This window comes from Pteropus medius, unplaced genomic scaffold, assembly GCF_902729225.1.
Source record: "Pteropus medius unplaced genomic scaffold, Ma_sr-lr_union100, whole genome shotgun sequence".
In the NCBI taxonomy this organism is placed as follows: Eukaryota; Metazoa; Chordata; class Mammalia; order Chiroptera; family Pteropodidae; genus Pteropus; species Pteropus medius.
In genome coordinates this window covers 28,317,706-28,331,572 of record NW_024344378.1, presented here as the reverse complement: position 1 = coordinate 28,331,572, position 13,867 = coordinate 28,317,706, and the positions used below count along the sequence as shown (strand labels likewise).

The 13,867-nt window shown below is 42.0% G+C and overlaps 1 protein-coding gene across 1 annotated transcript in view; it reads right to left on the bottom strand.

The window, feature by feature from the left end:
• LIPA (lipase A, lysosomal acid type) overlaps positions 1–11,394 on the bottom strand; it is a 29,816-nt gene extending 18,422 nt beyond the window's left edge. Inside the window, exons 1-3 of the mRNA XM_039871768.1 lie at positions 11,237–11,394; positions 9,180–9,291; positions 7,644–7,761 (exon numbers count right to left, since the gene is read on the bottom strand). Of these exons, the coding sequence (XP_039727702.1) occupies positions 7,644–7,761; positions 9,180–9,290 (229 nt within the window). The 5' untranslated portion in view covers position 9,291; positions 11,237–11,394. The remainder of the gene's footprint in view (positions 1–7,643; positions 7,762–9,179; positions 9,292–11,236) is intronic.
• Positions 11,395–13,867: the final 2,473 nt, after the last annotated feature.

Here is a 13,867-nt window from a genome sequence, read left to right as displayed (position 1 = left end):
TGTGCTCATCATACATTTGCGCCACTTAAGACAGCTCCGAGGCTTCTTACAACATCCATAAATATCTCTATTTCAGTCCATACCTACCATTCACTCCTGCACTAGAGTTATTTCAGGGAGTGAACTTAGCCTTCTAAGAGACTTCTTAAAATATTCCCAAGCCCCACACTCTACACTAGTTGGATTTCCCAAAGCTCCTATATTTGCCCCCTACATTAAATTTCTGTGGATTTGGCTTTGCGTAAAACAACCACTAGTGCAATCTAGGTTATAAAGAGTCTGTGTTTAACAGAAAAAGAAACAAAGAAAATAACAGCTCAGTTACTTTGGAATTTGGAAATTTACATTAAGGGGTCATCTGTGGGTACTCATGACCTCCAACTCTATGCCACAGTTGGGTAGCTACAAAATCAAAGTGACCGTGCGGAGAAATAAAGAGAACACAGCTGTGCACATGGACACATGCTCACACACAAAAACAGACCCTCCTGTGTAGACTCCAGAGTGACAGCAAAGCTGTCCAGTGTGCATGAGGGGGAGGGAATGGTGGACAAAACTTGATGATTTGTTAAGACAACTGTAATAGGAAAAGAAGGCACTGTTTTTCTAACTCTTTTTGTTTGTTGGAGTACCCCCATCTCTCACTCCAAGCTGATTACAAAAGCTCAATTACAACCAGATACAAGAGATGGCACTGAATAGGGAGGAAATAATGAATCTGTTCTTTACAAGCCAGATATTTTCAAATACAGAGGACCTGGAGCAAGAATGGCAAAGTGTATCACAGACTCTATTGCTTTCATGTGGGAAATGCCAGCAGGTGAGGAAAAGGGATGACATGGAGAAGTAAATGGCTGACAAATGTCATGGCTTGAGAGCAAACTGAGGCACTCAGCTGTGTCGTGTTCATTCACCTGAAGAATTTTTTTTTGAGAACCTGCTGTACACTAAGCAGAGCACTGAAGTTAAAAAATTAAGAAGTGATTCAGAACATACATTACATTTTGCGTAAACCTTTCTGGTAACTAGGGTGTATTAGCCACTGTGCTACACGCAGGGGACACAAACTGGGGAAAGCATGTTCCCTCCCCCAGGGGGCTCCATTACAGTCAAGGAGACAGACACTATTATTACCTTTCAGCTCAGCAAGAAAAAGGCCAGACCACCACCAGAAACTCAGAGGGAAAAGCAAGTTACTCAGCCATGAGGAGAAATATTTGAGCTGGCTCTTAAATGAAAGACAGACTGCCCCACAGAGGGTTCTGGTGAGGAAGCGGGAGCCTGGATGTGAAGAGAACTAGCACCGCCTCAGCTGGATGGGACCCAGAGTCTACGTTAAATTCCCCTGCATGAGTCTGATGCACAGGCAGGTTGGGGAACCACTGGTAAAGTTCGGTGCCTTGTCTGACTGGGGATAGAAGGGATATGAAGGACCTCATGGGGTACACATCCTTCCAAGCTGGGCCCATTTCCTTTCCTCTCAGAACAAAAGGGCCCTTCTGTGTTGGGAGCAGCAAAAGACATAACCCACCAGACTTCCATGATTCCATTAGACATGATGGGTCATCAACAAAGAGAAAATATTAACAATCCTGGCCTGGAGTGGAAAATGGGTGCTAAGTTGCTTGTCCCCTCCCTCTGGCACTCGGTGAATACAAAAGGGTACCAAAATACAGGACACTGGAAACAGGCCTACTCACCTACCCACCTTCTCACTTGCTCCCACCAGGAGGAAGAAAGGGAAACATTATGTCATTCTTTCCCACCCCACCAACAATCAAAGCTTTAAACATTTACTAGCAAAAGAAGTTTCACTCTGGGGGTGTGGTTACACCTAGTGCCATTCACATCTTCCAGTGAATGATTTTAATTGGATTTCTTTTCAACTTGCTGAGAGAAGCTGATTAAAATAATAGCTAGCTATTATTATGTGCTTAGAAGCTCTAAGGTCCTATGGTGAAAATCCTATGAACTTCGTACTATTCCCATCTAACAGACAGGAAACTGTGTCTAAGAGAAGTCAAGTAATTTGACCACGGCTGAATGAGAGCTAGTAAGTGGGGGAGTTGGGGTATGAACCCAGGAATGTCTAATGCCAGAATCCATGCTCATAACTGATTTGCTATGGGAAAGAAGGTTAGCCAGAGAGAAGTCATTCTAGACCATACAGAAAGCCCTCAGAGAATGACAGCCCAAAGAGGGGAAGCTATTTTGGAGGGAATTGGACCGAGTCCTTGGAAGAAAGCTATATCTAGTAGATGGAGGAGATAGAGAATGGGAGGCAGGGACATGGTACTCAACCTTGCCTGATCAGGCAATTCTTCCCAGGAGCAGCCTGATCCATGCACTACAGCACCTGGGGCCTGGTTTGTCTGAGCAACAAACCAGTACAACAGGACAAGGGCTACCTCCCCTGGCTGTGCCCTATAATTGATTTGTTTGTTCCGAACTGGCTCTAGGAGGGCTGGGGCCTGAGGGAAAGGCCTAAGAGCACCTTGGCCCAGAGAGGGCAAGTGACGTTATCATGGTCACCTAAATAGTTAGCAAAGAGCCATCAAAAAGCAGCCCCATAACGTCCCACTGTGGTGCTGCCTGTCCGATTAGGCCCAAGCGTGGGTAGAAGTGAGGAGAGAATTACTCAGGCTCCGAAAATGAATCTGCTGAGCCCACAGTCTCTCAAGAGGAAGATGACCTGGTGGATGGGGAAGTTCCTCCTACCTCCAAGGCACTGGCCTTCTCTACCAGGGCAGTGTTTGGACAGGCCCCCAGTACGTTCTAAAACAATGTGAGCAATCAGCTGACATCCAAGGAAGAACCAACAGAAAAACAAAGAGGAAGTCACAAAGAGCAGGGTGTCCAAACTGACCTTGGTTCTTACCAGTTATGAAACCTTGTAGGATTTATTCAATCTCTTTCCTTTTCTAAAGTACGGTGACTAATAGACAATGAAGTTCAATAAATAATAGTGACTTAGAAAAAAACAATACATGTGTAACTGTAATAAAGTATTATTAGAACACAAGCACAGGTAAGAGGGACAGAGCGAGAGTCAGGAAGCTGGTACACTACTGGTTTTAAAGATGGAGGATAGGGCCAGAAGCCAAGAAATACAGTCTCCTCCTAGATATTGGAAAAGGCGAGATACTATATAATAAATCTGTGTTGTTTTAAGCCACAAATTTTGTGGCAATTTGTTACAGCAACAATAGGAAACTAATACAGTTGGGGACAAGTTTTTATCCTAATTTTTTAGATAAGGACTCTGAGGCACAGTGTGGCTAAAAAATTTGCACACAGTTGCTTAGCCACCAATCAATCCCAAACCAGGATTCAGAGGCAGGCAGTATGTCTCCTGGTCCTAAAGAAGAGAGAGACCTGGCTCCTTGCTAGTTTGGGAGGAGCTTGCATAACCTAAAATCTTTCAGAATTGCTTAGAAGATAGGCTGTAAGTTGCATAAGGAAGCCCTCTTCTTCTGCAAAGGTAGGTTTGAGGAAAAATTGCATCAAGGACTTATGGTACATAAGCATCTCCACCGCTCTATAGTGAGTAATGCAAAGTCAGAACCACTCTCACTTTACGCCTCTCTGCAATCATCTATAAGACTGAATAACTCAAGGAAGCTCAAGGCCCAGCAAAGTCGGCCCTCGGCACGGCACAATCCCAAATTCCAAAGGCTGGTTTGACTATCAAGACAGGCTTAAGATTACTAAAAGCTCCGGGGCCTGGGAGGCTTCCTTAACCTGACCCGGATACTTAAGATAAACCCTAGCAAGCATGCTGGCACCTAGCTGATTCGCTGTTATTAGTACTAGTATTTGTCATAATAGCTACTGATCATGTACTCTACACTTCCCTTTACATAAATTATACTGTTACAAGAGAGTTGTTAAGATTCATTCCATGTTAAAGATAAGGTAATTGATGCCTAGAAACAGAAATTAAGTAACCTGTCCTAGAATACACACCTAGCAGGGAGCCAGAATTAAAACTCAAGTCAGCCTCATTCCAAAGTCCTTGCTTTTAACTACTACTCCTAAGAAAGAAAAAAAAAAATTAGAAATCAAAGTGGTAGGGGAGAGGAAATGTGAGCATATATATTCCATTTGTACCCAGCCATTTCAAAGCAAGCCAAACACTCGTCCCAAAACTGGCTGTGTATAAAAATCACCTGGGACATAGAAAACACACATTTCCGGCCCTGGTCCTGATTTATGGAATCGGGAACACCAAGAACAGAGCCTGGAAATATTTTCAACAAGTTCCCTTGGCTCTTCTGTTGCAGCCCATCCATAGGTATGTTCAAAACAGATTCATGGTGGCCCCTGAGGGCTCTTTGCCAAAGCAAAGTTCAAAATGCCTGCTGGTGCACGCTGATGGCAATTATTCACATCCCAGAACACCATCAGATCAGGCCATCAGATACAGAACATTTCAGGTACTAATGATGCTTTATTTGATGACTGTTTACTAGACAATTTATTTCTCAATTAGGCAGAAGATAAGTCTGCCTTGCTGTTGCTGTTTTATGTACTTTAGTCAGCCCACTACCTAGGAATTTGGCCTAACACAAATTCCTTTCCCTCTTTGAACTTGTCTGTCTCACCCAGTAAAAAGTGGTGTGTATCTATAACGCAGGTTCCCAACACCAAGGATTTTACCTTGGAATCCACAGGGGAGTATGTTAAAAATGTAAGCACTCCAAATCCTTGGCCCAGGCAGGACACTGAGATCATTCTAGAGCTAACGTCCCATGACTTTCTGAAATAAGGCTAAGCAGACAAAAAGGGAACCACTTCCTTATAAATTATGAATTTCTGAATTTCAATTCCTTTATGGAGTTAGTGCAAAGCAGGAGTAGCTCAACACTTGATCGAGAAGTTTGCTTACCAGTGAAAAACAGCACACACATACTATACAGGTCACCAAGGGCTTTCTAAATATGCATTCCAAGCTGCCTAGTTAGTAGAGGTTTGACCAGGCAGGTAAATGATGGTTTAAATCAGGAGATTCTTTACTGGGTCCATAAACTCTACAAATACATATAAAATTTGTGTGTGCACGAGTGTTTGTATTATTTTACTAGAGAGAAGGCCCATTGCCTTCACTCAGTTATGTACCCCAATTCTGAAGACTGTCCTGATATAACTCTCACTCAGTGCCCATGCAGAGGACATGGTGCTGCTGGTTGCCATGAGGGCTACAAAGATAAAAAGACACAGCCTCTCTGCCTTCAAAGAGTGGCTAAGGGAGGGATGGTGGGGAGAGAGAAGTATGAAAATAAGGCAACCCCAAAGCAGAATAAGAAAAGCACCTTAAGAAGGATGTTAGCAAGGCACTGGGGAGTTCAGAAGAAGTGTATGTCTCCTTCCTGCTCAAGCAATCACGGAGAGTTGGAAATTAAGCTGGGCTTGGAAGGATGGAAAAAATTATTTTTAAAATATGTATAGAAATGAAGATGGTGGGCAGGATGAGCAGCATTCTAGAGGTTGCATTCACCAGCTGAAGTCAAGAGAGACTTTAGCAAAAAGAAAATAACTCAGTTGGATTTGCAAGTGTCAGAAAGCAGTTCCTTGCTGCTTATCAACATCACACACACACACACACACTTTCAACTACATCATCATTCATAATTTGACTATGGTGCCAATTTAAACTTGTGCAGCTGATAAATAAGTGTTTCTTAGACAATGGGCAACCAACAGTGCTCAAGAACTCCTCACAAACCTTGTGAAAGAGGTATTCTACCCCATTTATAAAGAAAGACAACGTAGACATAGCCTATGACTGTAGCCACTAATCCAGAGAATCATGAAGTTTTTTGCAGTGAAGATCACTACGGTAAATTTCAAAGGCTCATTGCTGTACAGAACGGAGTGAACGGTACAGACAACAGCTAGGACAGAATATTAAGGAAGAATGTGTATCTTCATGTGTAGGCTCCTGAAGACTGTTGAATGGCAATATCACGTAATGATGCCTGGGCTCTAAAGAGCTTAATCCTGCAAAACTACGTTAAGATGGACGAGAACAGGGAGAGAGTAGTTGGCATAGGTAGAAGAGCCATGTGGCTAAGCTTTGTGATCATGAAACCTCCAATAATCTTCAAGTGAGGCTCTACATACAATTAGAGAGGACCACTGTGACAGAACTGAAGGATGCTCACCATACAGCTTTAAACTTGTGTTGTGACAGCACCACAGTAGAGCAAAAAACAAAAACAAAAACAAAAAACTACTTTAAAAAGGGAAAGAGGAATGGTTTCACTTTATCCCTAATAAATAATGGTTTGATGTTATCTTGTAATGGCTTATAAGTAGTACAGATGTACGGTGTTATCTTTGTGTGTATTAAAAGCATTAATTTCTTACAAGATAAGTAGACTGAATTTTCATATTTCTTTTATGAAATTCTTTGATTTCTTAATATATGAGAAGCCTCAAAAATGGAGGTGGCATAAGCCTCTCTCAGGTTCTGAGCTCATTTCAGGCATCTCCTTAAATGGTAACATGAACATAAAGTAGGGTGGTGGCCTGGCAGAGCAAGGAAGGGATGAACTACAGCCATGTAACATGGGCAGCCCAGAGAGGACTTGCCTTGAGGATGGGAGTCAAGAATGATTCTGCACTTTCCCATGAAGGTCGTTAGGAGGGTGATGGTGTTATTAATAGAGGAGGAAGTCAAGAGAGGAAGTGGCATGAATAAGAAGAAGATGAATGTCACATTGGTTGTGAAGGACCTCATGAATTTTTTATCTGTTTGGCTTAGATGAGCCAAAGTAACAACATTGCTCCTGAATATGAGAGAAGGAAGAGGAAAGGCCTCTACCTTGGGCCATGAAAATGCAGAAGAGAGGAAGAAGGTGGGAACCTAATGCTATGACCAGATCTAGAGCACTTTCAGTCTATGTTTCCCATTTTAAAGACCAAGAGTATCTACTGCCCCAATCCCCACCAATATCGAATAGAACCCACAGAACCAGAGAGTGATAAAGACTAAAGGGGAACTTTGAGATCATCCCAGCCAATCAACTGTTTTTACAGATGAAGAACCCAAGGCACACAGATGTGAAAAGCATGTGAGCACTTGGGGGCTGACACAGATCTAGCCCTGAGTTCTCCTGACTCTTTTTCCTACCACCCGAGAGTAAGTCAAGAATCATGCTCACTTTTCTGATATTCCAGGGCACAGTGCCTTCCTTTGCAATATCATGACACATACACCTAAGGCGTGTGGCACTATTAGCTTTAACTGCCGCATGGAGAGAGGAGCCTAGAGGTGGCAATAGAAAAAGAAGAGGAAGCACCTTCCCTAAGCTTGTTCTTACTGGGAAGGAATTGAAGCAAACAAAAGCCCTTCTGCTCATATAAAAATTTAACTAAAGAAGAGATCTTTATCCAATTATCTTAACATCAATCTTAGTTTACCAGGGAAAATTTCTAGAATCAGAAAATGTTAAAGAGTAAGCTACATCTGGAGAGATGATTGAATGAGGGTCAGATCCTTATTCTGATATTTGTTTAACAATTTCAAATAGTCTCTCTAAAAGTTCCTTAATCTGATTACTGACATAAAAACTGACCAAATTCCAGGAAAGCAGTTACTTGTCAGAGCTTTCCTACCTCGACACAGAAAACATCCATACCTTTCTCAGAATTGTTCTTCCTCCCATGAGGGATTCGGTGGAGGCAAAGAATATATCCATCTTCTGTCTCAACTAGGTGTTCCTCACTAGGAAATCCCCAGTAAGAGATTATTTCACTCTGTGGAAAAAAAAGAGTAATAATCATGGAAATTCTAAGGATAAAATCTGACAAGATATTCCATATTAACAGGCAAAGCAGAAGACAAAATGTCAATGACATTCTCTAGGCTTTACTTAAGAAATCAATTGCAATTGAAATGTTAGTCTGCTGAATCTAGTAGCACACCCATGACAAGAATAAATCTTCCACTTGTTTTACCCATGTGTTCTACTCACAAATTTTGGTTAAACCTTGGTCTCATCATTCTAGCAAATTCTACACCAACTATGTCTAATTTTACCATAGCTTTGGGCCTCTTTGCTTCCATCCTGGCTCCCAGGCACAAATAAACCCTTGTTTCTTTTCTAAATATGCCAAATAATACTATGATCTATCAACAGTCTGATTTTCTTGTTTTAAGAGGTCCCACCCTGGGAAACGAAGCATAAAGAGCATTAATCAATGAATCAACAAATTACACTAATAAAATACAGAATGGCAAGGTGAAGCTGAAGAGTGAGAAAAGCTTAAAAATATGGAACTGTGATCAAATTCACTTTTCCGTAAGATCCATGGGGCAATTGCTAATAGGAGCTCAGTAGGATATGGGTAACTCAACTATCCAGAAGATTTAATGTAAATAAGTGTTCATTACCCTCTCTGCCATAATACGTGAAAGCATTTAATTTTATTATTTTTAAAGGAAAAAAATAAAAGGACGGGGAGAGGTAAAAGATTTCAGTCAAGAATTAAAATTTAATTTTAAGACCCTGATGTCAGGTCATATTCTCTTGGTTCACTATGAATTGATTTCAGTCTCTAAGGTGGACTGATTCTTCAACTGGGTCACTCCATTGTATGTTTTAAAGTTTCTGTTTTCTTTATTAATCTCTATTTTCCCAATATTTTATGCCTAAGTGAGGCATTTCCAGATTTTATTGTTTACTTAAGATTAATAACTCTTAAATATTTTAATTACTCAAGGGGTTATGTTTGCTTATTTGTTCTAATAAGACATTTACCCAGATATTTTGATTTTTGTATTAAACTGTGCTCCCTGGACATTGCTAATCACAATCCTTGTTTGATATATTGTAAAAAGCAATGCTCAATAGTAACATTCTTGCAAAGTTTTGATAATTTTTATTGTTCTTTAAACAAATTTAATGATACTTAAAAATGAAACAAATTTATAAAAATATTATTTATCACTTAAGAAGTATATAGTTTTAACAGTAAGATACAATCAATAAAATATACATTACCTGGTGGGAAAGTCTAACAAACTGAATCTAAGATTCAGAGAACATGACAAGCACAACGATATATAAAGAGATTAGAATTTGTGATTCCATGTAGCCCATATAACTAAATTTAAGAAAATAATTAACATTCGTCATATTCATTTTAAAAGCAGGTGACTTTGAGAAACTTACCACATTCATATTTGTTTCAGGATCCACAGGTGTCACTTTTCCTCCAGATGTCTTGGAATGCAGGGTCCCAAGAACCAGACAGAACACCAAACCCAAGAGCCGCATTTTCATTCTGTATAAAACAGTCTATTCTTATTTGTCCAAATTTCACTACACACAATTATGTTGGTAGATTAATGTTCCTATAAGAAGTTCTGAACCAGGTTTAAGGCAAAAGTTAGGTGAAGGGCAAATCTGAAACAAATGACTCCAGTCATATCTGGAAGCAAAAAAAGGAGAAATTCTTCTTTTTACTGGAAACCTCCCCACTGGTCACCCCTGTTAATATATGACTTTTGGAGCCCAGCACATCTACTCACTTCTTTACCACGAGGTTTAAAAAATATATTTTGGGAGAAATAACAGAAGGACTTAGAAGAAACTAGGCTGAGAAAAAGGAAGATCTACAAAAGTCTGGAGCCTGTTAACCTCTCACCTCTTGCCATCTTATTGTGATTTCAACATCTTAAGTTCAGCCAATATTAGCTCTTGGCCCTCACTATCTACTCACTTCTGTTCTTGTTCAAAATTATATGTCAGGATTCAATTTTGTCACCAAGGGGGAAAAAAGTGAAATAAGAGAGTCTGTAAAAAAAAACAGGGAAAGAAGACCATCCCCTCCTTTCTTCTGAAACCCTCTAACCATAAACAAAGACCATTTAGTTTCCGGCAGCGAAGGTACAAAATCACAACATAGCAAAGACTTGGGGATAGATTAAAGGCAAAGTGAAGTGGCTCTCTCAAAGACACCCAGGTGGATAGAGGCAAGGCTGGAATTATATAGCCCAGGCCACCTACATTTTTTAAGATAAATATTATCATTTAAAAAGATGCATGCATGTATGCCCATATAAAGACTTGTACAAAAATATTTATAACAGACTGAGTATAATAGCCCAAAGCTGCAAGAACCCAAATAGGTGAATGGATAAACATATTGTGGAACATATATACTACTAAGCAATACAGAGAAATGAACACACAATAAAATGAATGCATCTCAAAATAATTATGGTGAAAGAAGCCAGACCTTTCCCTTCCAAAAAAATAAATACATACAATTCCATTTATATAAAACTCTAGAAAATGCCCTTCCAGGCTAGATTACCTGTGCTTTTCTGGGCTCTCTTAGCAACTTTATTTCATCTCTTTCTATATTTTAACAATCCAATTAAGTACTTCACCGCAGCCATTTTATTCAGCTTAGGGTGTCTGACTCAATTTTGAACCCCGACGACCTAAGTGCCAAGCACCTACTAGATGCACAATATAGATTCTGCAATGTGGGATAGGGGCGGTCCAACAACTCAGTGGCTGAAGAAAAGCCCCAAAGCATCTTGTCATTTAGCTTAATAATAACAGCAATAATAATATTAATAATAATTACAACAGCAACAATAAACATTTCGGCTCCCATTTAAGTTCTTGCTATGCGCCAGGCCTCGCAGGCAGCGCTTTTGACCTACCATGTTAATTACGCCTCCACCCATTCTATGCTGTACCCTTAAATCCTTTTCTCAAGAAACTGAGATTCACCCGAGTTAAGTACTGAAAGCCAAGTGCCCGCTGGGTAAATAAGTGTCGCTGGGATTTTTCACAAGGCCAGATGCCACAGTCCACTCTTGACCAGCCTGTGAGTTAACAAGTTAGAGGTCGGGCCGGCTGCCGACTGGGGGTAAGGAGAGGAGCTGGGAATCAGGAATCTTGGCTGTCACCGCACTCCAAGGCCTCTGGGCAAGCTTTACTGAGTGGCAACCGCGCCTGCCTGGGGAGGGGAGAACATCTTCAGAGAACCCCCCAGACACCTGGGTCACTGGGAGGGGCTTCCAGCCGCCCGCAGGTGCTCCAGGCAAGACCCGCCGGAGGTCAAGCGCAGAGGATGCTACTGGCCTTCAGAGGCTCAGGGACGTTGGGACTGAGCCCCTGGGGGCGGTGCGCGGCCCGCCCTCTGAGTCCGTGGAGGCAGAACCCAAACTGCCGCGCCCGCGCCTAACAGTGCAATCGGAGCGGGAGCTCACCTGGAGCCAAATTCCTGAGCCACGGTTCAGAGTCGTAGCGCCTGTCGGCAGGGGAGGGTGAGCCGAGAAAAGACCTGGAGTGGGCAGGCCCCGCCCACCCGAGGGCAGACATCTGCACCTCACAGACTATTAGCGCCGCCAATCAGAGCAGCCAGCCACTGGGAAGTGCCGCCTAGACTCCGCCCCGGCTGAATGTCGCGGCATCCCAGCCGCCCGCGGCCACCGCAGAGCATGCGCTGTGGGCGGACCCTAGAAGAGCCGAGGTCTGGCCTTCGAGTTCCGTCCCAGGGCAGATTCTCAGTTCCATTTGCACGCTGCAAACACCTGGTCTCTTAGCTCTGCCCCAGGAACTCCTGCAGGACCGGCATCCCTAGTTCTATATTATGCGCTCCATATAAAGCATTTAGCATTGTGCCTGATGCAAAACAATTTTGCTGTACGTTTTAATACCAAACATTGTTAAGATATTTGGAGTATAGCAGCCAACCAAACGAGGTCCCTGCTCTGCTGCTTACTTTCTAATGAGAAGAGACACACCATTCATAAATAACTACATAATATAAAGTAGTAGTAAGTGTTATGAACAACAACAAGAAAACAACAGTAAATGTACTGGCTGGAAAATTACTGCTTGGCTATCGCCCATGGGAACATAGGCTATCACCCATGGGGACATAACATTCTAACAATAAGCTTTCTGCTTCTGTACTCCCGCTTGCACAACCGACCTGTGGGTTGACAGGTAGTGAACAGGAGAAAAATAGACCTTTGTGTTTAAGACAGAATGAGGAATGGGATTTAGGGCTTAAAAACCCTGTACCTGTACATTTTGGGGCTGCTTAATTTGGGGTCTGCGTAGCCCTGGCAGACCCAGCTGGCTGAATAAAGAGAGTGTTTCCTATGACTCACTGATTTCTGGTGGACCGTGTGTCTTTCGGGGGCTGGCGGCTACAACATAAAGAGATAATGAAGGAGAGTGCTGTTATATGTACAGGCTGTAATGAAGTGACATCTAAACACAAACAGGTAATTAAGAGCCACATAGCTATTGGTGAAAGAGCATTCTGGGGTGCAAGAATAGTATGTGCAAAGGCCCTGAGGCAGGAATTCTACTGATGGGTTCTAGCAAGAGTAGTGAGGTCAATGTCACTGGGAGAGAATGTGCTCAGGTGGAGAATGGTTTCCTGGAGGTAGTTGGGAGCCACTTGTAAAGACTTTGATTTTTCCTCTGACTTGAGATGAGAAGTCTGTGGAAAGTTTTCAAAAGAAAGGCAACATGATCTAGTTTACAGTTTAGAAAGATCACTCTGACTATTAGGGTCAATTGTGAAAGCAGGGAGACTAGTTAGAAGGTAATTCAATAATCCAAGTGAGAGTTAATGATGGTTTGGACCAGGATGGTGAGAGTTGTGGATGTGGAGAAAAAAACTTGACTCTAGGTATGTTCATGAAATCAAGCCAACAAGATTTGCTGGTGGTTGGATACAGGTATGAGAAAGAGATGTCAAGGATGGTGCTAATGAGTTTAGTAAAATGGGGTCGCCATGAATGCACATGGGCAAAGTGCCAAGAGGAGCAACGTAGGAAGGAAATCAAGAGTTTGTTCTAAATGTGTTGATTTTGAGACACCCATTAGAGAACTCTATCAGCTGAGGCCTTGTCAGGAAACAGAACCCACTCTAGGTATTCCAAACAGAGGGAATGCTTACAAAAGTAGTGGAATTGCTGGGAAGCCCAACAGGGTTAGGCAGGCCCAAAGAGATCGCAAACAGCAAGAAGGGCAGAGGCATTATTGGAGAAAATGGTGTCACCAGAAACCAGAGGTTGTAGTGTTGAGCAGTAGCCACTGCCAGAGACACTACCCAAGAACAAAAGAGAAGAGCTAAAGATAATGTGGCTTTTCCTTCGTCCAGCTCTTCAAACTCCCACCAGTCCCTTCAGTGGGTCAAATGCAGCCTGAAGCTAGTTGACACAGGAGCCTAAGAAGTGCACCTTGCAGGGGTCGGACCCCACCACCTTCTGTAATGTAAAGTAGAGCAGAGGAAGAGCAAGGAATGGATCTGGAGACAAAATGGCAAAGATCACCACTAGGATTTATAAGCCTACTGTTCAAAGTCAAATTCCAGGCTAGAGATATAATCTGGGAATAATCAATCAGTTTAGAGACAGTATATAAAGCCATGAGACTGGATGAGAACCCCTAGAGACTAAGCAAAAATAACAAAGAAGGTACAGAAATTCAGACGATATAAAAACTGAGAAGATATAAAAGCTGAGGTTAGAGGAGAACTGAGAGTGTTGTACTTGATGCCACGAGAAGAAAAAAAATTTCAAGAGAGGAAATGATTAGCCTGGGAAAGTAACACTAATAGCTTGAGCAAAGTGAGCACTGAGAAATGAGCATCAGATTAGCAGCAAATCTGTGTGTCAGACATTGTGCTGAGCCCTTTACATAGAATGTCTCATTCGGTCCTCAAAACTACCTCCACAACCCCATTTTATAGGTGAGGAAATGGAGGCTTAGAAAGGTTAAATATATTGCCCCAAATCACAAAGGTAGAGAGTGATTCGACTCAAAATGCAAACCAGCCAAATTAAATCCAGGTTGTCATTTATGAATGAATGAATAAG